Consider the following 24,257-nt stretch of genomic DNA (forward strand, 5'->3'; position numbering starts at 1 on the left):
TCTCCATGACTTTAGATCAGTTTATATTACATTCTAAACAGAGCCTAATAAGTATCATTAAATTTGCTGAAGACACTTGAATGCCAGCAGCACTAAGCTGGTTCTCAAACAGTAGCCTGAGATGGCAGTCTTGAAACTCAATCCAGCCTGCATGGTCAGAAGGATTTCATGATTCAGCACACACTGATCATGATTCACATGGACAGATGCATGAAATCTCCAATGCCTGCCTAGTTACTACAACACATGCTCATAGTCATATGGATTCATGCACCCTTTTTTTTCCCCAACAAGATTCCAAAACATGTCATCTTTAGATTTTCTCCGAGGAGACAGGCATATTCCCAAATTACTCATAGCTCAGGGCATCAATCCACAACCAGACAGGCAGGTATCACACCAGAACATCAAGCCAGTGCAAGTATATCAAACAAGATGTGTTCATCTTCATCATTCTGCTGCTCTATCAATTGTCATTTTATTTTAAAGGGCCAGAGGGCTCATATAGAGTTAGTGGGCATAGATTCATAAACTTTAAGGCCGGAAAGGGACACTGTGATAATCTAGTAGTCTGACCTCCTGCATAACACACACACCTCATGAGGACACCAATCTGTTTTCAAGTTCTAAAAGAGCAGTTATACAGAGGCCCAATGACACAATGAGACTTATTGCCTAAACTTGATGGAAAAGACATGCTCTATGGTGATAAAACAGATTTCAATGTGTGCCTTTGAAAACTCTCGAACTATGAATGCTCTCTTTTGACTATTTTCAATAGTAAACAATGTATTTTAAAAATATATCAGGAGAATTATTCTCTCCATTGAAACTTGTCCACATATAAAAGTTATTGGAGTTTAGATTTAATATAACTATTACAGTGGGTCTGCTTTTTAAATTATGACATTTTTAGTGCTGGTTGGTTGGCATGCATGTCCAGTTTCCTTTTGCTATCCAAATGATTGTGGGCATAAAAATATATTCCACTGCAAAATATTGTATTCCTGTTCTCCTTTGGGCTGCATGTTGTGCTATTAGGATTGCTTAGGTATTTATACTGTATGCATAGTATCAGCCCAGCGTTTTTTAAATGAAACTATTCTAGATTTTGCAGACTCCACAGTCAGTCACAGGGCCTCACCAACACAGCACAAGGTTGGTGATGCGGAAACCCTTCCCTATCCAAGATACTAAAAGGTCACTGTTCTTGGTCATTGTTTTGTTTCTTTGGTTTAAGGAAAATAGATCTGAGGAGGGGCCTTGTGTGTAGAGAGAAGATACTTAGATGAGCCCAGCAAATGCCAGTCTTGTTACCAGTTGTGAATAAGATAAATGAGGTGGTGGGGTCACATCCAACATGCAGGAAAAGGTATGATTTTACAGAAGCTTTATAGAGCTTATGTCAAAGGAAGTAGAACACAAGGATGACCACCAATCAGAAAACTGAATTGAAAATTGCAATTTTAAGAAGCCTAAATCTTCCCATATTGACTCTTGCTGAAGGAAGATGATGTGCAAGATGGATGTCCATTCTATGCTCCTCCATGGCAACATCACAGCCATAGGTCTCTGCTGCTGGACATATGTAAATGTAACCCCCTTTTTCCTCCCCGGGTTACGTGGGAGCAGGTAACTCTCACAGGTGTGCGTGGGCACCTGATGGTTTTAACATAAAAGGAGATCCTGAGTACCCCAGTGGTGATGTTGTTTAGTTGGGGGGGGGGGGAACCCCTATCCACCGGCTTGCTGCAGTCCCTTGCTCATAAAGAACATATAATGGTGGTGCCTCCACCTGGCTGGCCCTGTACACACTTAATGGTGTGCCTTGGGAGCCTCCAGGAATAAAATTATTCCAGCAATAATCTGGATTTAACTCCAGAACAACTATAAATCATATACATCTAATAGATTACATTAGAATAAACAACCTTTACTTAACAACTTAAAGAAACAGGGTTTAACAGATTAACAGTGAATAACATTAACAAAGTACACAAAAATAATAGGAAACTTATCTACAGGCAGTCCCCGGCTTACGTACAAGATAGGGACTGTAGGTTTGTTCTTAAGTTGAATTTGTACGTAAGTCGGAACTGGTACATATTGTACCCCAGATGTCCCCAATTCAGCCGCTGCTGAAACTGACCAGCAGCTGACTACAGGAAGCCCGAGGCAGAGCTGCTTTGCCCCGGGCTTCCTGGAATCAGCCGCTGATCCGTTTCAGCAGCAGCTGATTTGGGGACACCTGGGGTAGAGCAGCTGGGGTGCTGCCAGGTTGGTCCCAGCAGTGCTGAGGTGCGGTGCTGCGGGGATCAACCTGGCAGCGCCCCAGCTGCTCTGTCCCAGGCGTCTAGATTCAGCCGCTGTTGAAATTGACCAGCAGCGACTGAATCGGACACGCCTGGGGCAGAGCAGCTGGAGTGCTGCTGGGTTGGTCTGGTAGTGCCGACCCTTGGCGCGGCGGGACCAACCCGGCAGCACCCCAGCTGCTCTGGGGGACGCCTGGGGCAGAGCAGCTGGGGTGCTGCTGGGTTGGTCCAGTAGCGCTGCACCTCGACGCCGTGGGACCAACCCGGAAGCCCCCCAGCTGCTCTACCCCAGGCGTTGGCGAGAAAAGCCTGGTCTGCTGGGGGGGAGGCGCACTAGCTGCGCCCCTCTCCCCCAGCAGACCAGGGAGACGTGGAGCAGCTTTTCTCGCTGCGGAGGACACGGGCGGCGGGACTGTGGCACGTCTCGGCGGTCCCACCGCCTGCGTCCTCTGCAGCGAGAAAAGTCGCTCCGCGTCTCCCTGGTCTGCTGGCGGGGGGGCGCTAGCTCCGCGTCTCCCTGGTCTGCTGGGGGGAAGCGCCCCCTGCGCCGCCGGAGGCGGCGACAGTGGGAGAGGCACCCCGCACTAGGGGCGACCCCTCCCCCGTTCGTAACTAGGGGTCCGACTTAAGTCGGATTGACGTAAACCGGGGACTTCCTGTATCTGGCATTTGCACTGCCACCATTTATCACACTCTAGAGCGTGCCCTCCTAGAACTCACAGTACCATACACTTGCTTGCGTGGGCGCACTTCAAGATCTTACAGCTGGAGTGGATGATTCTAGTCTCCTTCTGTGTGCTGGATGCAGAGTAGCTTCTAGCCACAGGTACAGCCAAAGGGCAATCAGAAGCAGCCTGCTAGATTCAGTCCCAACGGCTCTTAGTCCAAGTCTGTAGCTGCAGCCTAAAAGCTCCTAGACTGGATCAAACTCCTCCACAGAAGCCTGGCTCCTTTTTTCCCAAAAAACAAAGGGAAGAGTCCCCAGACTGCTGGGCCTCCCTCCACATACCTGGGGAGAGTCAGCCCCAAAACAAAGAGAAACTTCCTTCCTGTTTTCCTCCAGGGCTCATGGGAATTGTAGTCTGTGGGGCTAGATCGCAACACACAGGGTCTTCTCAGAAAATAAGCAGAGGCACCTTTAGTAAGGGGACTACATAAACAACATGGATCTGCTTTGGTTTAAGTTTCTAGCCACTGACTCCATCCTGCCTTGCTTGTGCTTCCCCAAGACAAAGGTTTGCAGCCAATGATTCCCAGCTGCCACTTCCCTATTTACCTAGAGTGTAGGTAGCAGTCCCTTCCAGATCGATGTATCCAGGCCAGAACTTACAAAGACACTTCAAAGTGATTCTAGCCATACAGACTTTACTAAATTACTCTAGGAAGTAGAAAGCTGCAATAAGCTGAGGGAAAGGGAAGGGGAAAGGATCCATCTAAGAGCCAAAGGCTCAGAAAGAATCTACTTTCTGTGTAGTACAACTGAATGATGTATCTTCTCTGCCTTAATTTACAGCCCTTTGCCCAGACCCTCGACACATTTCTGAGGATGCTCCATAACAACCTTTCAGTTTATTTCAGTTCATATGAATGACACCAGGCTCTAGCAGGAATATTGCCCATGCCCAGACATGAAATCAAACCCAAAACTTTTGAAATGTTTGGAGTTTTCCCACAGTTTACTATTTTCAAGCACCTCCCCTGCACTGCTGAGTCTCAAATAAACCCGGGGAGGGCCTTGATTTATGCAGCAGTATAATTTCCAGGGGCACTGAGCACCTGACTCACCGCAAAAGCCTAACGCCATGTCTACGCTTACCAGTAGATCAGCAGTCAATTTAGTAGATCTAGTAAAGACCCCTAAGTTCATGGCAGAGTGCTCTCCCATAGTCTGCAGTACTCTAGCTCTCCAAGAAGAACTTCTCCCATTGACATAGAACAGCATAGATACCGCAGGAAGATGACCTAAGTTATGTCAACTTTAGTTATGTTATTCACATAACTGAAGTAGCATAACTTAAGGATGACTTACCACAGTATTGTAACCCACCCCTAAGTGTGCAGACTCATGAAATTCAGGTACTTCGAGATACCTAATCAATACATCTGTAAGTACATGTGTTTCCCATTTGAGGGCAAGTGAATCAATATTGATAGTTTTGGGGGTATTCGATTTTTAACAGTAAATATCAGCAAATGCCAATTGTACTGCACATATATACAAAGCAATGAAAATATATTTCCATTGATGACAATAAAAATTCACAGATAAATCAAACTCAAAGTTTGCCTATGGAAAATTACTTAGTATATTTTGAAATGTGATGTTGACAGCTGAATTTTGCCAACCTTAAATATTGAGCAACGGAGGATAATCTGTACCCCAAACATCTTAGTAAATAAAAAGCCACAAAGAAATTCAGAGCAGATTTGCTGGCTCTTGCCAACAAGCAATTATTTTTGTTTCTTGTTACCTAGTTCTTAAGTGTATGCCATCCAGGAGTACATTTCCAAAGCACTGCATGATATTTTCACTATGTAGTTCTCACTGGGTCAAATTCATTCCTTGAGTAACCCTAGAACAAAATCACTTTGTGGTCCCTAATGTTATAATCATTGTAATTAATTCTCATGATGGTAACCTAATCTTTCAGAATTAGATGTTCTGTTTATAAAATTTGCTATTTAAATATGCATTATATGATGTGATACAAAACAATGTACTGCATACTATGTAACATAGTGTATTGCTTTATGACTCTGAAGTGTTGAGGTTACTAAAAAGCACACAAACTGGCAATATTTACAATGAGAAACTAATGGGCTTTCACTTATACCATTTTTTTACACTGATGGAGCTGAATAGGTATCAATGGAGCAATTTTTCCAGTAAGAACAGAAATAGCCTAATGCATTTTTGAACTGGACAAATATAATGACCCTGTAAATACTTCAATTCATTCTGGTGTATAAGCATTGGAAATGACTGAAGGTTTGTAACTTCTGTTACATAGACAGGCAGAATTACAAAAACATTTACATACAATCATTGGGCATACAGCATTGTGTGTATGAGAAATTAGTCATACACATTAGGTACCCTTCCCAACCTATACAAAACCAGAAGCCAAAGCAGGCTTTTATGTTAAACAGGCAATAACAACACATAGTCTAATTTCTTTAGATTGAAGAAGTGACCACATGGCTCTAGATGCTTTCTAAAAACAGAAACTGACAGTCTCAGAGATGAAAAATAACAGCAAATAACAGAATATGTTATCCAATAGAACACATCCTGTTTGCTTAAAACAGCAGCTCAGAGATGGAGTAAAATGAGAGGGTGGATCGGCAGCTTGCTGTATCAATGTTGTACTATATTAGATTACCCCATATGTGTTCTACAGTCGTGCTTTCTATTTTGTTCAGGTGAAGTCAACAGCTTATTTTTAAAGTAAAAAAATCAGGCTTACATCTAAACAGCTGAAGGATCTAACCAGCCATCCCCACAAACATTACTTACTATACTGCTTATTACACAACTTCAGAGGACTAACTCATATAGCAAGCAAGGGTCTAGAATTTGTGCCCCCGTCTTCTTCAGATCAGAGATAATCAAGAACAGGAAAAAAAAAAGTTCTCCAGTTTTTGTTCCAATCCATATTTTGTACACTTCTAACATTCTGTATAAGGTAACAAGTCCAGGCTTGGAGGGAAGGGCAAAATGCAGATTTGAATCCATAATTTGAGATCCCAATCCAAATGCCAATTAGTCAGTGGAAAGACTCCTGTTTTCTTTGATGGGAGCTGGAACTTACTGTAATGTCTCAAAGATTGCTTTTTTGGGGGGTTGGTTCAGGCCCATCTCTAGTTACAACTATAAAACATTGCAGAGTTGTGCAAAATGCATTTATATCTGCTGACTTTGGTGGGTTTTTTACATATTCTTTCCTGGCCTGAAAGCTAAGACTTCACAAGAAGTCAAACAGCAGAACTCCTGAAACATGGTTAAATAATTCAGATCAGCATTTCACTCCCTAAAAGTGTGGTAAAAATGCTAAGAAAAAGGAAACAGAAGTGATGTGTAAGGTTCACCTCTAACCTGAAAAAAAATCCAGAACTGAAATAAGCACATCCTGGCCAACCAATACAATCTGCCTCTTTCTTTCTTGGATCGTAAGTCAAAGGGGACAAAACAAAAATTTCACATCAGTGCCACTTGGCAATTTTTACCATGTAGATGAAACGTGAAGCACAAAGGAAAACTATCTCTAAGTATTGACAAAGTGATTGTGAAACTTACAAATGAAGACAAATAATCCTGCAAAGTCTGCAAATTTTTTAAATGAAAAGGGAGTAGGATAAAATTTAACACCACAAAGGATTTTATGGCATTTGCAATATTTTGAGGTTTTTTCATGTGATATTTTCATTAAGGAAAATGGAGATGCTTCACAAAGCTTTACTGATCACACACTAAATAATATTGTGTCATCACCTTCAGCGAAACTCGGCATAGTCTGGTTGAGATGGCATTGGACAGAAAACCTATGCTGTGACACTGACCTACCATGGGACTTGGAACAAATCACTTCATCTTTCTGTGCTTCTAATTCCTCTCTCCTCCTTTGTTCAGATTGCAAACTCTCTCAGTCAATGACTGTCTCTTGTGCACACACATATCTAGCATAACAGGGTCCTGATCCCTGTTAGTCTTGGTACTATCATAATATAAATAATAGCAATCACCATGTAATGCAAGAAGTTGCAAGACGTGGATATCTATTTGGGATTTTTTATGTACCCTTAATTAAAATCAATTCAATACTAGCATGTAAAAGTCAGAACATGAAAAAAGTTTATTTCACTCACCTAGACAGCAATAATTTACCCTGAAGTTTCAAATCTGCAGCACAATCCTCTGACTGACAATTCCTCTCAAAAACAGTCTGTGAAAAACAGAGGAGAAAGCTGTTACAGTGGGGAACTTTGTTATAACAGACTCTTCTTCCCTCCCAAAAATGTGTTTCAGTAAAAATAAGAACACTGGAAGGTTGTGACAAACTACTGAGGAGTAGTAATTACAAATACTGATTACAAGATGTGTAATTTCAGATACTGATCAGATAAATGGTTGCCCATTCAAACAACTCAAACCTAAAATGTGTCAGATGCCTAACAAACTTGCAGACACGTTAGTAACATTTTCTCATGCCAGGGAAACTCAAGCCAGCAGAAGTTAAATGCCAGGCACACCGTCACAGGTATTACAGCACTGAGAAGGGTGATGGGAAAATGGTCTAGACGTCCCAACACAGAACCGTGTACAGGTGATTGCTTTTGCAGAGCTGCTGGGTGGCTTTTGTAGAAATCTTACTGAATTTGACCTGTTCCCACAAAATGTGTCAATCTCAATGAACTGGCATTTTCCAACAGAAAACTACTCCATCCAAAAATTTCCAACCAGCTCTAATATTTCTCCTCATAACACTCCTCCGAGGTTGAGCAGTGCTGTTTTACATTTCCCCATTTTACAGATGGGGAACTGAGACAAACAGTGATTTGTCCAAAGACTCACAGGAAGTCTGTGGAGGAGCAGGGAAATAAGTCCACCTGTCCCAACTCCCAGACTACTGCCTTAACCAAAAATCCATGATATTTTCAAAAACAGAATAAGTACTTAACACAGGAGTCCTGGTCAATATTCCGATCCACATAAGCAACGTACAGTGCTCAGGGATGAACAAAACCAAGGATAGACTCAAACACTGAGCTAGCCAAATTTTTGTTCAGAAGTTTGAGAAAGTTTGGTTATTTCTCCTCTTCCCTTTCCTAGTTACTTAGCATTTCTGCACATACCTCTGTATTTCCTACCTCTACAAACAGAAGTGGAGCTACTTAACTGTAGCTCTGTGAGAAAGGCTGTTTATATTATTTCTGGCCAAAACCCTGAATGAACAAAAATACCACAAATGTTGCAATAAATAAAAACAAAATAAATTAATTCTTGTGAGATCTTCAACCCTAAATAAATTCAGATAACCATCTGGAAACCTGGGGACTTCTCCAAAATAAGCCCTTAAAATGCTTGGTATTAGGTTTCAAAAAAGCTGTGTCCTTCCTTCCACAGCAAGAGGGCAAGCTGGCAGATAACAGGGAAGTCTTAAGGAGAGTAAGGAGAAACAAAAATAACTAATTCCTCAAAACCCAAACTTTTCATTTCATTTGTACCAGACAATGGTAAATTTATTCAAAACCACAGTCTGCTACCATTACCCACTTTGAGCTAACACCTTGTTCCACAAGTAGTCTTGTAGTACTACTCAAGATGAGTAAAGGTAGCAGAATCCAGCCTCCAGTGACTGGAAATTCAGTCTGAATTTTTAAAAATAGATCATATGTTAAATGCCTAAATGGGGCCTTTACAAACCTCATTTTAGGTCTGAATTTTTTTAAATCTAGGCCTTATCTTTTCAAACAGTAAATATATTAAAAAGAAATATCTATCGACTGGTGCTAACACCCTACCTATCCCAGAGGAGCTGTGGAAGAAAGGGGTTGCCAACTCTCCCAGTCCGCAAACCGTTTACTGTAGTGACATCCAGTCTGGGAGAGTTAGCAACCTAAAGTAGAGTGGAGAGGGAGGCCCGGGATGCAGGAGCACCAGGTGACCATGCAGCCAACTGAGGAGAAGCAGCGCTTTTAAGGGGAAAGTGCCGCTTCTCCCCAGCCACCCGCTGCACGGTCCTGCTCAGTCCTCCAGCCCACGAGGACCAGTCACCTTTGTCTGGTGAGCGAGGGTTAGATGCTGAGCGCTGGTGGGGAACGGCTGGGGGGTGGGGCGGAGGGGAAAGGGCTGGACCAGCACAGTGTGTGGGTGGGGCGGTTGGACTAGCACTGAGCCGGGAGCAGGCAGACAGAGGATGGGCTGGGGACGGCCAGAGCCCATAGGCAGCCCTTGGCTGCATAGAGCACCATGAAATGTGGGACAATTTGATGCCTCAAATTTTGTGGTGCCCAAGGCAGCTGCATGTTTTGCCCATCAGTAGGGGAAGCCCTGAACCCTCCACTTCACTGGACTGTTTGTGGAACTTCGGCAGGCTGACCCTTGTTCCCATGCTCAGGATCTGACTGCCACATGTAAGGTTGGGAAGGAAATTTCCTCCCCCGTCAGATTGGCAGTGGCCTTGGGATTGTCCCACCTTCTTCTCTGCAGCACGGGACACAGATTGCTTGCCAGGATCATCAGGCTATATACCACTTGATCATTTCTCTGTCACTGCAAGAACTTTGGGCATTGGTGCACTTCAGTTCCTTCAATTGTCTGCCTGCGGCACAAAATAATTTAATTTCCTGAAGGCTGAAATCATGTGTGGTGGTTAGGATTTGTGTGAGAGTGCTCAATGGTATTGGCGGACTGTGACGCGCAGCAAGTCAGACTGATCTGGTGGTTCCTTTTGGCCTTAAACTCTACTCCCCATGTTAAACCTGTCTATTAAATCAAATAATTCTGAGAGCCAGGTGTAAAAGCCTAAATTCAAATCCCTCAAGAAAAACAATTAACATTCCTGAAAGCCTTCCAGGATTTAATTACATGCACTGGCTAAAATAAAAACAAATTATTTAGAGAATATGTCTAGGAAATATTCAAGCAAATTCAATCCAGGGGAGTGAACGCCACAGGGACTATTAATAGGATTCTTCTGATCATTTAACAAAACAGCCAAGTCAGAACAGCGTGGGTGGTTGGGAGGGAAAGGTGAAATCAGCCAGAAAGCTTTCCCTGCACTCCAGGTGTCCCCATGAAAAAGTGTAACACAAAGAAAAGAGTTCCAACATTTACAATGGGTTAGCATAGCAAAATGGGTGGAAATGGCCATCAATAATTATTTCATTAAACTAAAGCACATAGGATGTTCTCTAATTGAAGAAAGGTATAAGGAAATGAATTTGCTCAGTGGACTTCATTGAGAGTAAAGTTTTGTACCTAAGGCTCAGTACTAATACACTATCATTTATCATATCATCCAACACATTCACTTTTCCTTTCCACAAAAGCTGGATTTCGATTTCAGCAGAGTCCTGCTTTGTATCCTTTGATGAAGAAGACTTTATTAAACATGGCCAGGGCTCAACAATCTATGTAATCTACTTGCCCATGGTGAATAGATTACATCCTGGAAGAGCCGGGTTCGGGCGATCTGCGCATGCGCAGAATGATCTGTGCATGCACAGAATGCTGGACAGTGCGGCTGGCAAGAGGGGCTCGCCGCAGCTCAGCAAGCCCTGAACATGGCCATATCTACCTAACAGAAAGACAGAAAACTGGACAAACGAGAGAAGAAGGGCTCCCCAAGGAAACCAACTGTCCGTAAAAAACTCTCTAACCAAAGCTGGTGAAACTAATACATATAAATTAAGTATAAATATATTTTCAGAGAGGTAGCCGAGTTAATCTGTAACTGGAAAAACTTAAACAACAAATAGTCTAGCAGCACCTTAAAGACTAACAAAACATGTACAGTAAACTTCTGATAATTCGGCACCTTTAAGACCCAGGGGGTGCCGGATTATCAAATATGCCAGACTATTGGAAGGGGGAGGGCTATGAGAGGTCTGGGGTGGGGTGCGGTGGAGGGGATGCCACTCCAGACCCCTCATAGCCCCCCCTTCCGATAGTCCGGCTCTGCCCCAGGCGTCCCCGATTCAGCCGCTGCTCGTCAGTTTCAGCAGTGGCTAAATCCGGGACGCCTGGGGCAGAGCAGCTGGGGTGCTGCCGGGTTGGTCCAGTAGAGACGCCCCTCAGCTCTGTGGGACCAACCCAGCAGCACCCCAGCTGCTCTTCCCCAGGCGTCCCCAAGAGCAGCTGGGGTGCTGCCGGGTTGGTCCAGTAGAGACGCCCCTCAGCTCTGTGGGACCAACCCAGCAGCACCCCAGCTGCTCTTCCCCAGGCGTTCCCAAGAGCAGCTGGGGTGCTGCCGGGTTGGTCCCGCAGCGCCGAGGGGCGGCACTACGGGACCAATCCGGCAGCACCCCAGCTGCTCTGCTCTTGGCTTCCCTGATTCAGCTGCCGGTCAGTTTCAGCAGTGGCTGAATTGGGGAAGCCGGGCGCAGAGCAGTTCCAATTGTTCGGCAGCCAGAGCACTTCCGGGTTCCTGATTGTACCGGACCATCAGGAGTGCCAGAGCACTGGATGCTGGACTAATGGAATTTTACTGTAGATGGTATCATGAGCTTTCGTGGGTACAACCCACTTCTTCAGATGAATGGAATATTAAAAGTCCAGTTCCAAAAATAAATAGGAGATGGGGGAGAGGGAAAAAATAGTGAATGAGAGTGTTCAAGTTACAAGAAGCTTATAGAAGGTGCAAATAGTTCTTAAGTACCCATTGTGTAGTTGGTTAAGTCATTAGGGGTACGTCTAAACTACATGGCTCCATCGACGGAGCCATGTAGATTTGTTGTTTTGGCAAAATCAAATGAAGCCACGATTTAAATGATCGAGGCTTCATTTAAATTTACATGGCTGCCGCGCTGAGCCGACAAACAGCTGATCAGCTGTTTGTCCACTCAGCGCGCTAGTCTGGACGCTCCCCTGCCGACATCAAAGCCCTTTGTCGGCAGCCCCGGTAAACCTCATCCCATAACAGGGCTGCCGACAAAGGGCTTTGATGTCGGCAGGGGAGCGTCCAGACTAGCGCGCTGAGCGGACAAATGAGGAATGAGGAGTAATGGTAGTTCGAACTAGGAAGCCTAGTTCGAACTACCTAGTTCGTGCCGCGTGTAGCCGCGCGGCACGGGGTTCGAACCAGCCGGGATTTAAAAATGGCGGCGCCCGGCTTATGCAAATGAAGCCCGGGAAATTCAAATCCCAGGCTTCATTTGCAATTGCGGTATGCCTACATTACCCCGCTAGTTCGAAATAGCGGGGTAGTGTAGACATACCCTCAGAGACTTCCGTGAGATCCGCAACATAATCTCACCCTTAATCATGCAATCCTTTAATGCTCTGCCAGATTCAGTGGAGGTTCCTTTATAAGGCTGAGCATTGTATTACAGTTTTGCATTCCATCTTCTCTTTAGGCTTTATATTCCTATCATTTACAGTATTTACACTATCATGAGGTCTCTGAAGCTCACTACATATCAGTCTGTTAAGCAGTTTTGCATCATACCTGTGTTCCAATAACACAACCCAAATGTGCAACAACTTGGTCATTTGTTCACGTGACTGCCTATGGTTGGTTTGTAATCTTTGAGTGACCATTTTATTGTCCTGTGTCTGTCATCTGTTGAGTTTGCTCTGCTGATTGCTGTTTCTGAGGAACGCAATGTAGATGTCAACGATTTCTGTTGAACTCTCGAATGTCATTCTCAATCACATATGCTCTGGGTGCCAAATTCTGTTACTTCATGACAGCCTTCATCCAACCTTTTTCTCTGTCTAATTTGACATGAACCCAGACACTGGTTCTAACCATGGCAGATTTCTGACTGAGTGATGACTGTTGTAAAGTGAAAGCTCTTTTAGTCTTTATCATCTGATTTGGCAACTGTCTTCATGTCTGGCCACTTTGAAGTTGGGTTAGTTTACAAAGTTGGATCAGTCGTTCTGAGTTGGCTTCTTATCAGGAGTTGTACTGGACTTTCCTTAGCCACTATTCGTGTTGATAAGTTACTCTGAAGAGTGTGGCATGGATCTTGCTGCTGCAGGAAGTTCCTGACTGCCTGTGCAGCTCTACAGCCACTCCATTCAATTACGGATAATGTGGGCAGTTAGTAATATAATCAAAGTCATATTTCATTCGTAATTATTTTAATTCTGCTGAAGTGAATTGTGGTCTATTGTCACTAATGAGTTGTTCTGAAATACCAAAGTGAGGAAAAGTGTACTTCAGTATCTCATGAGCATTGCAACATGTTATGTCTTTCAAGTACCATATTCCTACACACCTAGAAAAATTCACAACAACAATTAAACAATGCCTCTTGAATCTGCATTAATCTGCAGCTAGTTTCTTCTAAGTGCCCCGGTAGAAGTATTTGACCATTGCATGGCATAGCATTGCTTCAGGTAGATTTGTATTGGACCTCTGCTCAAAAGTCCAGTATCATCAACTCGTCTGTCCAGTTCTTTTGCGCTAGGTCCATCATGGTCACCTGACAGGGCTAAGAAGGTTGTTTGCTTTTAATCCTGTGATCACGTGCACTCGGAACGCAAAGGCTTTGTCCTTGTAAGTGGTTTCTGGGATGGACTGTCCCATGCTAGTCAGAATGCCTGCAGGACTACACCACTGGCATAGTTTGGGGGAATGTGAGAGGACATTGCGCCCTAAACAGAGCGGAAGCCCCTGCAGGGTCACATGCCACTTCCACAGACCCCATTTCTGCAAGTGCTGAGCTGCCCTGCAGGATTTGCTCTGCTAGGCCTGCCTAGAAAGGGGACTCTGTCCTTCTTGCACTGTGTGTCTCCTCTGCCCCCAGCATATTTCGGCTCTTGAGGAGTGTGACAAGCTCTTTCCTTGTGTCCCAGGCCACTGAACACGGCCTCCTGCTTGCTAGTTTCTGCCTGTTTGCTGAGCAATGGTTAGTGCCCACAGGGGCTGGGAGAATGGCATATGGCAAGGAGGCAGGGGTAGGAGGAGCTTGAGGAAGTGGGGGGAAGACAGAGAGCCAGGGCCAGGGCCAGGAGAAAAGAAGGCAAGCCCACCGACAGGAGGGGCAAAGGGATCAACTGCCACAGGGCCCAGCCGTTCAAAGGGGCCCAGGGTTCCCAGCCGCCGCTCTTTAAACAAAGCGCCCCAGGCCCTTTAAACAGCCATTGGAACCTCGCATGGTGCGCTTGGTACAGCCATGCTGACGGGTCCCCTCCCCACACACCTTGCCCAGGAACCCAGCAAGACCATCAGCTTGCCTGAGAGAAGGGGATGGAATGAGGCAGAGGACAAAGGTGAAAGAAAGGTGCAGGGAATGGGGAAAAGAAGGGGATATAGGAATGGACAGAGAGGAAGCAGAGGCCCCTCAAGAGGTATCCCTTTGGCAGCAGCACCACACAGAGGGGTCTGCAGCAGCACCAGAACAGCAACACTGCAGCAGCTGGTTCCAGAGTGGCCTCTAGCAGCATCTGGGGGCTCCCTTTTTAAGATGGCTCATACCGCCTTTCCCCACCCCCCAGCACCTTCCGGCCTGGTACATTCCAGGTGACAGGAGAGAGCCAATGAGCCAAGGGATCTGGCTTCAGCATGCACAATGAAAACTTGTGTGTGCATGTGCATGTGCTCTTTGCCCCATCCCAAATAGCAGTCAGACTATGCCTATGGGCTAGCCAGAGCGGTGTCAGGCAATTCCAGCTTTGGAAGGGATTGAAGGTGATTGTATATTCCTTCTGAGATGGCAGTGAGCCAATTTTAAAGTCTATACTCTTGTCATGAATATTCAGTTTCTCTCTACAATCAGGCTCTTTGTCATCACAAGTGATAGATCTCAGAAACAATAGTTCTTGACTGTCTGTAATATAAGTCAACGCCATGGCTGCTTTGCTGTGGCAGACAGCTGCAGAATATCCATATTTCATGCATGACACTGTGTGCCTCTGGCTGGACATGCACCATCTCTTGGGATGAGACATTTTCCACATCTTATAGATATAGCTTGGACTTTGCTCCTCTTAGTCTGCGAGTTCTCTCTCCCTGCCTCAGGAATTATGTGGTAATGACTTTCAATACTCAAGTGTATGTTCACAGCTTCTAAGCTAGTTTCAGGTTTTTTCAAATCGCTCCTGGCTTTTATTCTATTTGACTAATTCTGACGGTTTTGCTATTAGTATAACTGTGGCTAGGGATAAATCTCTCTTCAGCTGTATTTGCTGTGAAAACACCTGTTAACCCAATAGCCAGCCTGTCTCTGATTCATGTTTTGTATTCCTAAAATCAGTTTTCAGCCAATGCATGCAGAGCTCTTATAAAACGCTTATTTTCCCCTGTTTTTTTTTTTTTTTTTTTTACTTTTCTGGAAAAACAGGCTCTCTCATAAATCCCATTTCTCTGAGGTATCCATCAAACATAGTCAGAACCCTGCCATAGCTATCTGGGTACATCTACACCACGGGACAAAGTCGAATTAATACACACAACGTCACCTACACTAATTGTGTAGCTGAAATCCAAGTAGCTTCACTCAGCTTTTGGTCCTGTCTACATTGCAGGAAGTCGGAGGAAGAACGCTCTTCTTTCAACTTCCATTACTCCTCATGAAAGCAGGGTTTTCAGCAATGGCTGGAATGCACCTCTCACTTCGAATCGGCTGTCTTAACTAGACCACTATTTCAAACCCTGGAAGATCAGCAGCGGCGGCTTAGATCTTCCCCTATAGTGTAGATGTACCCTTTGTGATTTGTCTTCAATAAAGTCAAAGAATTTAAAGATGTGCTCTCCTTTTTCCAACATGGCACAAATTAACGAAAATACCTATACATCTCTAATTTCTTGGGGAGTTTGAATGCAATTTGAAATCTGACACTAAATTGTTTCCAGTCTGTCCATTTTGAAGGTTTGTCAAAGCTGAAATTTTCTGAGGCATTGAAGAGTGGCATATTGATGAGATCTTGCCATCTTTTTTGCTTTGTTCCTTCTGTTTCTGTTCTTAGTTAACTTCTACACATCTGACTGATATTTCCAGACTGCACAGATCCTGGCTTATCTTATGATATCCCTGGAGAAACACATTCTGCATTTGCAGACCTGCTGTGTGTGTCTCCTCATATCATAATTGCCACAGTTAGGATACCACATAGCTCTTTCTAAGCAAGATCATTTGATTCTTAAGGCAAAATAATTAGAGAAAATATATTAAAAACAATAAAATAATAATGCATCTATTAATAAGCTTATCAATGATCACCCTTTGCTAAAAACAAGGGCTCTGGCCAATGGACTGTCCCTCAGACCTCACACTCAGACTTATAGGCTACGTCTACACTGGCCCCTCTTCCGGAAGGGGCATGTAAATTTCACGAGTCGTCGTAGGGAAATCCACGGGGGATTTAAATATCCCCCGCGGCATTTAAATAAAAATGTCCGCCGCTCTTTTCCGGCTTTTAAAAAAGCCGGAAAAGAGCATCTAGACTGGCCCCGATCCTCCGGAAAAAGTGCCCTTTTCTGGAGGCTCTTATTCTATTCTTCAAAGTAAGAATAAGAGCCTCCGGAAAAGGGCACTTTTTCCGGAGGATCGGGGCCAGTCTAGACACTCTTTTCCGGCTTTTTTAAAAGCCGGAAAAAAGCGGCGGACATTTTTATTTAAATGCCGCGGGGGATATTTAAATCCCCCGCGGATTTCCCTACGACGACTCGTGAAATTTACATGCCCCTTCCGGAAGAGGGGCCAGTGTAGACGTAGCCATAGGGATTCAGTAGGCCAAATTCCTTCCAACTCTTCACAAAGGATTGAGCTCCCCCTACAAATCACCTCAAAAATCCTCATAATAAAAAAAATTAGATACCCAAATAAAGTTCAGCTGTTTCTTCCCACAATGCCTTGGGAAAAGTTGTGCAGCTCTAGGTGTTTAAATCCTGGACCCTAATGTGATGAGATGATTCTTTTGTCTGTCTCTCCTTTCATACTCACACAGTTTGCTAATCCTGAAGGCTATTGTGCTTGGTCCTGAGCCACTGCTTTGCACAGCTCCCACTGGCCAGGAACAGTGAACCACAGCCCATGGAAGCGACGAGCAGCCATACCTGCAGATGTGCAGGTAAATAAAGCATCTTGAGGTCCAGTGAAGACTAACCCTGGTGAACTGAGTCTACCCCGCACGCTGTTTATTGCCCACTCCTGGTCTAGCGCATGAGAGTTTAACCTGGGGGTCACGAACTCGCCTCATGGGGCTTCAAGTCTGCTGCTTTTTCCATATTGATAAATGGGAGGAGGGCCCAACTTTGGAAAACCACTGGCCTAGTCCATCGTTACACAAGAATATGATTACCAAAATATGCCTGGCATGCCCCACAGTCAGTGGCCTCCACTAACTATGATGTAAGTTAGTTAACTAATGACAGACTTTTCACAGTTACAATACATCTGGACACCTGCTGTTTAAACTCGGCTCTGAACTGAAATTTTTCTCCTCCTTCCCCCCCACCATTCAGAAATGAACAGGCCAATTCAGCCTCAGTCTGATACAGAATATGTTCAGGGTGGAGTCCTTTTTAGCTTTCCTGGCACACACAGTGTCCAGTCACCACCAGTTAAAGGTTGACACTGGCCACTGAACCCCATGTTTATAGAACAGTGTGATGTCAGATCATTAGAAGAGGATGGAGGACTGACTGCTTTAGGAATCCCACCTAACCAAGGGGAAAATATAATTGAGCAAGGAGGGAGGCTCCTGGAGTGAAGGGAACCTTTGATTCGATCTCTGCAACAATAAGAGTGGAACAGAGTTCCGCAGCCTGGACAGTGAGGAAGGGCGTTAGCCTGGAACTCAGGTGATCAGGGCTAAAATCCCTGCCAAGTCTTTGTTTTTCCATAAACTTTCTGGGTGATCTTGGACCAGTCACTGAATCTCTGCATCTCAGTTTCCCATCTGCAAAATGGAGACATTATTTCTCCCTTACTTTGATGGGGAGTTACAAGGATAAATATATTTGTATCCATGTGCCTCACAATCTTAAATGTATAGTAATGCAGGCCATATACGTACCCAATATAGATCATTCTAGTCTCAGGCATTACCCACTCTTTAGACAAACAGTTTTCTTCATTATAGATGATATGCCAAAAGCAGACAGCAAGGAAAGATCAAAAACTAACTCATATGGCTGAGGAGTTCTGGACTGGAAGACATCAAGTACCGTAGCTGATCAATAAAGCCACTCCCAGGATACTACTATATGGTACTATTATTTTGTCATCGCACACAAAATGTTTGGGTCTTCAAAAAATGTCATCGTTCACACACAAGTCTCCTCTAATCCAGTTCAAAGAAATACTTCTAGACTGTACCATTGAGTTTCATCACATTGTCTATCTAATATATTTATGTTTAACGACATGGATTTTTTTTCAAATATAAATATTTGCAAAATGTAAAGTTTTCAAATCACTTTGTAATGGTGAGTTTTATTAATAAACCCATTGTAGAAACAAGGGAAGTAAGGCATACAGAGGTTCAGCAACTAATCCAGTCTCATTGTGAGAAAGGGCAAAGTTGGGAATAGAATCCTTCATCCTGGACTTCAAGTTATGTAGTTTACTGTCCTGCTTCCCTTAATAACTCATAAGCTGTTTTGGTTAAGACAAGTTTCAGAGGTAGCCCTGTTAGTCTGTTTCAGCAAAAATAACAAGGAATCCAGTAGCACTTTAAAGACTTACAATAGCATAAGCTTTTGTGAGTTGCAACTCACTTTGTCTTTCACTTAATGCATCTGAAGAAGGAAACATATAGTAGGGAAACAGAGATGGGAGTTTTACATTTGAGCTAATTAATTTGGGGTGGATATGGATAAGTATAAAAATACATTAACTGGAAAATTACTTACAGGGCATCCCTGCTGTAAGTCACCCTGGTATACATCCATTATGCACTAAAGTAATTGACGCTTGTAGGAACTGATGCATTATAAGTCCTCCCATTCCCCGTTCTTAAGTTGTGCAAAAAAAACAAAACCCCAATTTGTGCAAATAGAAGTCAGTCGTGGGAAAAAAATTCCCACTTTAAATTGTTTCACTATAAAGTCCAAGTTTTTTTAGAATGTATCATGGACTTATAACAAGACGGTCTGTCCTGTAATGAGAGCCATTCCCAGTCCCTATTCAGACCCACTGTAAGGGTGTCAAATTTGCATAGGAATTCCGTAACTGAAACTGGCATGATTTTATTGCCTTATTTTTAGAAATAAAATTTGAAGAATTTTAAAATATTTTGGCACAGAATTTCCCCAGGAGTAAATGGAGCTTCAAGCAAAAGTTAATACAGCTTGAGGTTGCACTAAATGTTTAGCTAAGAGTCTATAGTCAGAAAGATATGGGGAGAGAGGATTTCTGTATTCCTATATGACCCCATTCTGCATAAACAGTGGAAAACCTACACACAGAAAGACTTTTCACATGCAGAGGAGCCCTGAAAAAAGAACCAAACGTGCTGTGGAGGAGACTATTTAAACTCCCTGATCTGATTAGGTTAATACACAAATCCAGCCTCAACACCCCAGATGTTTGCAAAAACTTGTGGCTCCAAAGGGATCTAGCAGAACCAAAAGTAGATTTCTCAAAGATGGAAATTCGAACTTCTCTCTCTCTCTCCCCAATTGTATTTCTCTCCTTATCAACTTAGTACATATGATTTCTTTGTTTATTTTAGTCCAGCTCTGTGCAAATACATTTTCACTTTGCTGGCAATTTAAAAAATTATTTCAGGTGGAACTGAAAGCCATTTAAAAATGTTCAGTATAAGAATGTAAGCAACTAATCAACTAGTCGACTATCCAATAAGCAAAAGCTTATCGGATAGTCGACACACTTATTAACTAGACACTTCTCCCCTCCGCCGCCCCCTTGCTGCTTCTATCACAAAGAAGAGCAGAGGGTGCAGGGTGGAGCTGGCTTTTAAGCCGGCTCCCCCCCAGCTCCAGCTCTGTGGGAGGGGGAGGGGAAAGGGAAGGGGGAGGGGGAGGGCCCAGCGGTAGCGTTCCAACTTTTGAAATGTTCAAGAGCCCCTATTGGGGCTCTTGAACATTTCAAAGGCAGAACACTGGGCTAGTCTTCATCCACTCATCGAATAGTCAATGGAAATCCCATCGACTATTCGATTAGTTAATTAATCGAAATTTAACATCCTTAGGTCAGTGAATCGAAACATGAGAAAAAAATCACTTGGCGTCAAATAAAGTTAGATTTCAGGTATATATTTTTAATACAATTAAAGGAAATTTCTAAACAAAATAATTTTGAAAAGAAAAAAATGAAAGCTTTTGTTTACAAAATGTCAACAGTTTTCATTTTGACATTTTGTAGATTTTTTATTTGTTTGGGGTGGGTTTTTTTACAGAAATAATTCAGCAAAATTGACAAGAATTCTCAACACTTTTCAGTTATGCCAAATTCTGCATTTTTTTGCTGAAAAACATTTTTGAATGAAAGCTTTTGCCCGGATCTGCTTATGCATTTATTCACAAAAGTCAATCATCGGTACTGATGTAAAATATTTATTTAAATATGTTTAAATGTCAATAGCAAAACCTTTCATTTAAAAATGTCAGTTCTGGTTAGTTAGACAGAATCATGATGATTTTATTCAGGATTTTGAAAACCACAGGTCACTGGCCACATAATTAGTAGAATTACTGGCACCAATATTACACATGCACATAGATGCACACCCCATATTAACCCACATTTTGAAAAGTGACTTAGTGATTTGGGATGCTTCAGTTTTTGGGTGGCCAAATGTTAAAGGAGCATGCTTCTCAGAAAGTACTGAGTATCCACCTTCCCATAATTGGGATCTTTAATGTGACTTCTGTTGGATTCCCAAAAGTTGAGGAACCCAAAGTCAGAAATTCCTCTGAAAAAAATAGGTCCTTTCATTAGATTAGATTGATATTATCCTTACTACTATACTATTCAGTTTTTAAAGATCATTTATAATGGGGCATGATACATTTTTTTAAGTTACACTTCTGCTCCTAGAAGCTATTCAGCAGGATTTTATCACCGACAGAGATCTGAAATTCAGCCCCATTTATCAGCTGACATCATCCTAACTTCAAAACTTTGTCTTCCTCAATTAAGAGATCCAACATCTGGAAGGCACATGGGAAGGGACTATTAAATGCACTTTTTTCTTTTCCCCATTCCAAACTGCAGCAAAAAACAAGTTAGGGAAATTCTCAAATGCTTTTCTTTCTGTATTCATAATCTCTGTAACTAGCAATTTTAATACTGATATGACATTACGTGCAACTCCTCACCCTGAGGGTCAAGCCTGACCTTCCCAAATTAAATGCAGATTTTAAAAAAAAACACAATTTAAATAAAGGATTCCGTTTTTAGCCATGTTGTATGTGTAAGAACTCTCCACTACGCTATATAAATATATATATATATATAGACCAGGGGTGGGCAAAAGGGCCTTTTGGGGCCAAATCCGGCCCACCAAGCAACTTGATCTGGTCCATGGAAGCCCTGCCACTCCCCCTTCCCCTAGGCCAATCACGTGCTCCCCCCCTGCTGTCAATCAGGGCTGAGGGGTGGGCGGAAGCGCACAAAGTCTCCTCCTCCCACCCCCATCTTGCAAGGAGTGTTTGGCGTTTAGAAGTGCCACGCCCCTCGCAGGGCAGGAGGAGACTTTGCACGCTCCTCCCGCCCCCAAGCAACTTAGGGCTTGGGGGCAGGAGAAGCACATGCAGTCTCCTCCCACCCTGCGAGGGGCTCAGCAGTTAAAGTCAACTGCTAGGTGACACTAAGCACTGCACTGTCTTGCAGGGTGGGGGCAGGGAGAGAGAGACTTCATGTGCTCCCCCTCCCCAGCCCTGATTGACCTGGGGGCAACAGGGGGGAGCACGTGAAGTCTCCTCCCACTGCCAGGGGCACAGGCGCCTAGAGGGAACCACCAGCTGTTCAGAACAGCTGGCAATTCTCTCGGGGGGGGGGGGGGACAAGACTTTGCGTGCTCCTCCATCCCCAGACCAATCAGGGCCCATGGGTGGGGAAGCATGGAAGTGTCTTGGCTCTGCCCCTTCCACATGAGGCCTTGCCCCTTCCGGGGTGGCCCGGGACAACTTCAAAAATTTCTGAAGTGGCCCCCAGTCAAAAACTATTGCCCACCTCTGATATAGCTAAACCCCTTTACAAAAAATATTTCTAAATAACCTTGGATTTGATTCATTTTTTTAAATTAACTTTTCAAAGTACAATGCACTTATCTGAATAGAATCATAAATCATAGAATCCTAGGGCTGGAAGAGACCTCAGGAGGTCATTGAGTCCAGCCCAAAGCACGACCAATCCCAACTAAATCATCCCAGCCAAGGCTTTGTCAAGCCCGGACTTAAAAACCTCCTCTACCACATATCCCATGTTTTGCATGGGGGACAGCCATCTCCTTGTTCATTTGAATTGAACGGTAGTTGTTGCTTCACTAAGGGCATGTCTACACTAGGAAATTATTTTTGAAATAACTAAATTTGAAATAGTAACTCCTGAAATAACAAAATTGAAATAGCTTGCCCCCAGTACGGGGAAGCCTCGAAATTAGTCTGGGGTAGGCTCTGTGACTGGATGCACTACCTCGACTTAGAGCCCCAGAAAGCACTGGGGAGTAATTACTTTGAATTACTCTGGAGAATAGTTATTTCAAAACTAAATAGTTCCATAAATACAAGAGCTAAAGCCCAAATGGAAGATCAAGTCAAAACACACATTTATGTACAGTAAATATTTGAATATTTTAGTTTGAGGGGGAGCGTTCAGAGTTGAGCACTATGAAAATTTCAAAAGCAAATCATGACTGTTATTAGTCAGAAGGGAGTGTTATGCATGGCAATGCATTACTGAATACACAGTCTGTGATTAACTTTCAAGTAACAGGTTATCTGACAATCAATTATTAAATGCCTAGAATGCTGAGAGGCTTCTGGATAAAACAAGCATTTTACATTCACAATCAGTGCCAGATCATTTGGAGTATAACTCTGAAGATTTTTAAAGGATCTGTGCTTTCTAAAGAAAGAGGATTTGAAAACTAAGGGACTTCTCTTTTGGCTAATGTAAAAACTCCAGTTGCACTGACTGGAAGGATCGGGCCCTACCAGTATATGGCTACACATGACTTTTCCTGAAGGGAGTCCCATCATTGTCAAACCAATGCAGCACAATTGTGGAGAGCAGCTATTAATAGTGGCTGCCTGCGTTCCCAGCACCACAGGGGAAATATGGTGCTGTTCCTCTTGCAGGTGCAGCAGAGAACTCAGAGGAGAGACAACAGCTTTAAGTGATCTTGGCAGATGTGTCTAAATTACAGCCTCACACCAGTCATGTCCCTCAGTTCCAAGTGCTTGTGAGAGGGTTTTCAGGGGGCAGCCTTATAGCTGTCTTTGTGCTGCCTGGGAATGGGCAAAAGTCCTCCCTGGCAAGGGACCGGGGCTCTTAGTGCCCCTTGTCACCTTTCCATCTCTTTTATGAAGAATAAAGGAGTTAGAACAAGACATAATGATCTCACCCCCATGTTGCCTAAACTCTCTCGGAACAGTTCTACACAACTGAAACTAGCAACACGGGAATATTACAAATAAAGATATGAGATACGTGTGCACGCACACGCACACGCTCTCTCTCTCTCTCTCTCTCTCTCTCTCTCTTTTCTCTCCAGCATTCACTTACCCAGTATGACCTAAATTCTGAATTGAAGTAGTGAAATGATTTAGGCAATCAGGCCAGCCTTGATAACAGTAACATTTCTAGATCTGCAATCACTCCAAATGTTTCAATCTGTTGCCAATTAGGAACAGATAACACATCTCTCCCCTTTACTTGGAACAGAATCATGGTGAAGGAAAAAATAAAAAGCCATTAAGGTCTGACCTGATTTCTCTGCGCTATCTTCTCTCCCTTCTTCCAACGGAGAATGGGTTTGAGGGCAGGTAGCTCCTTCTCCTTTCCCAACACATGGTCCCCAAGACTATATGCCGCTTCAAACACAATAGGGGATATCACATCTTTCACTCGTCTCTGTAAAAGGAAATGAACAAGAGAATTATTTGCCTATGACCATCTCCACGAGTTCCCTGTTCTCCTGAAGTCTACAGAGAGTTTGCTACTAACATCAATGAAATCAATGAAATCAAAATAAATAAATCAGGCCATTTGGGTAAAATGCAAGGACCGAACATTAACAATGGAACTAATGGGACCAAACCATAAATTCTGTGATATTCAAGAGCTTTCAGATTCAGGACT

General features: G+C 43.5%; 1 protein-coding gene across 2 annotated transcripts in view; it reads right to left on the reverse strand.

Moving 5' to 3' along the window:
- The window catches only part of ITGA9 (integrin subunit alpha 9), a 332,993-nt gene that overhangs the window by 147,896 nt on the left and 160,840 nt on the right, over nt 1-24,257 (reverse strand). For both annotated transcript variants that reach the window (XM_006124025.4, XM_075921785.1), the window contains exons 16-17: nt 23,883-24,029; nt 7,179-7,255 (exon numbers count right to left, since the gene is read on the reverse strand). In XM_006124025.4, coding sequence (XP_006124087.1) covers nt 7,179-7,255; nt 23,883-24,029 — 224 coding nt within the window. The remainder of the gene's footprint in view (nt 1-7,178; nt 7,256-23,882; nt 24,030-24,257) is intronic.

Source organism: Pelodiscus sinensis, chromosome 2 (genome assembly GCF_049634645.1).
Source record: "Pelodiscus sinensis isolate JC-2024 chromosome 2, ASM4963464v1, whole genome shotgun sequence".
NCBI lineage: Eukaryota > Metazoa > Chordata > Testudines > Trionychidae > Pelodiscus > Pelodiscus sinensis.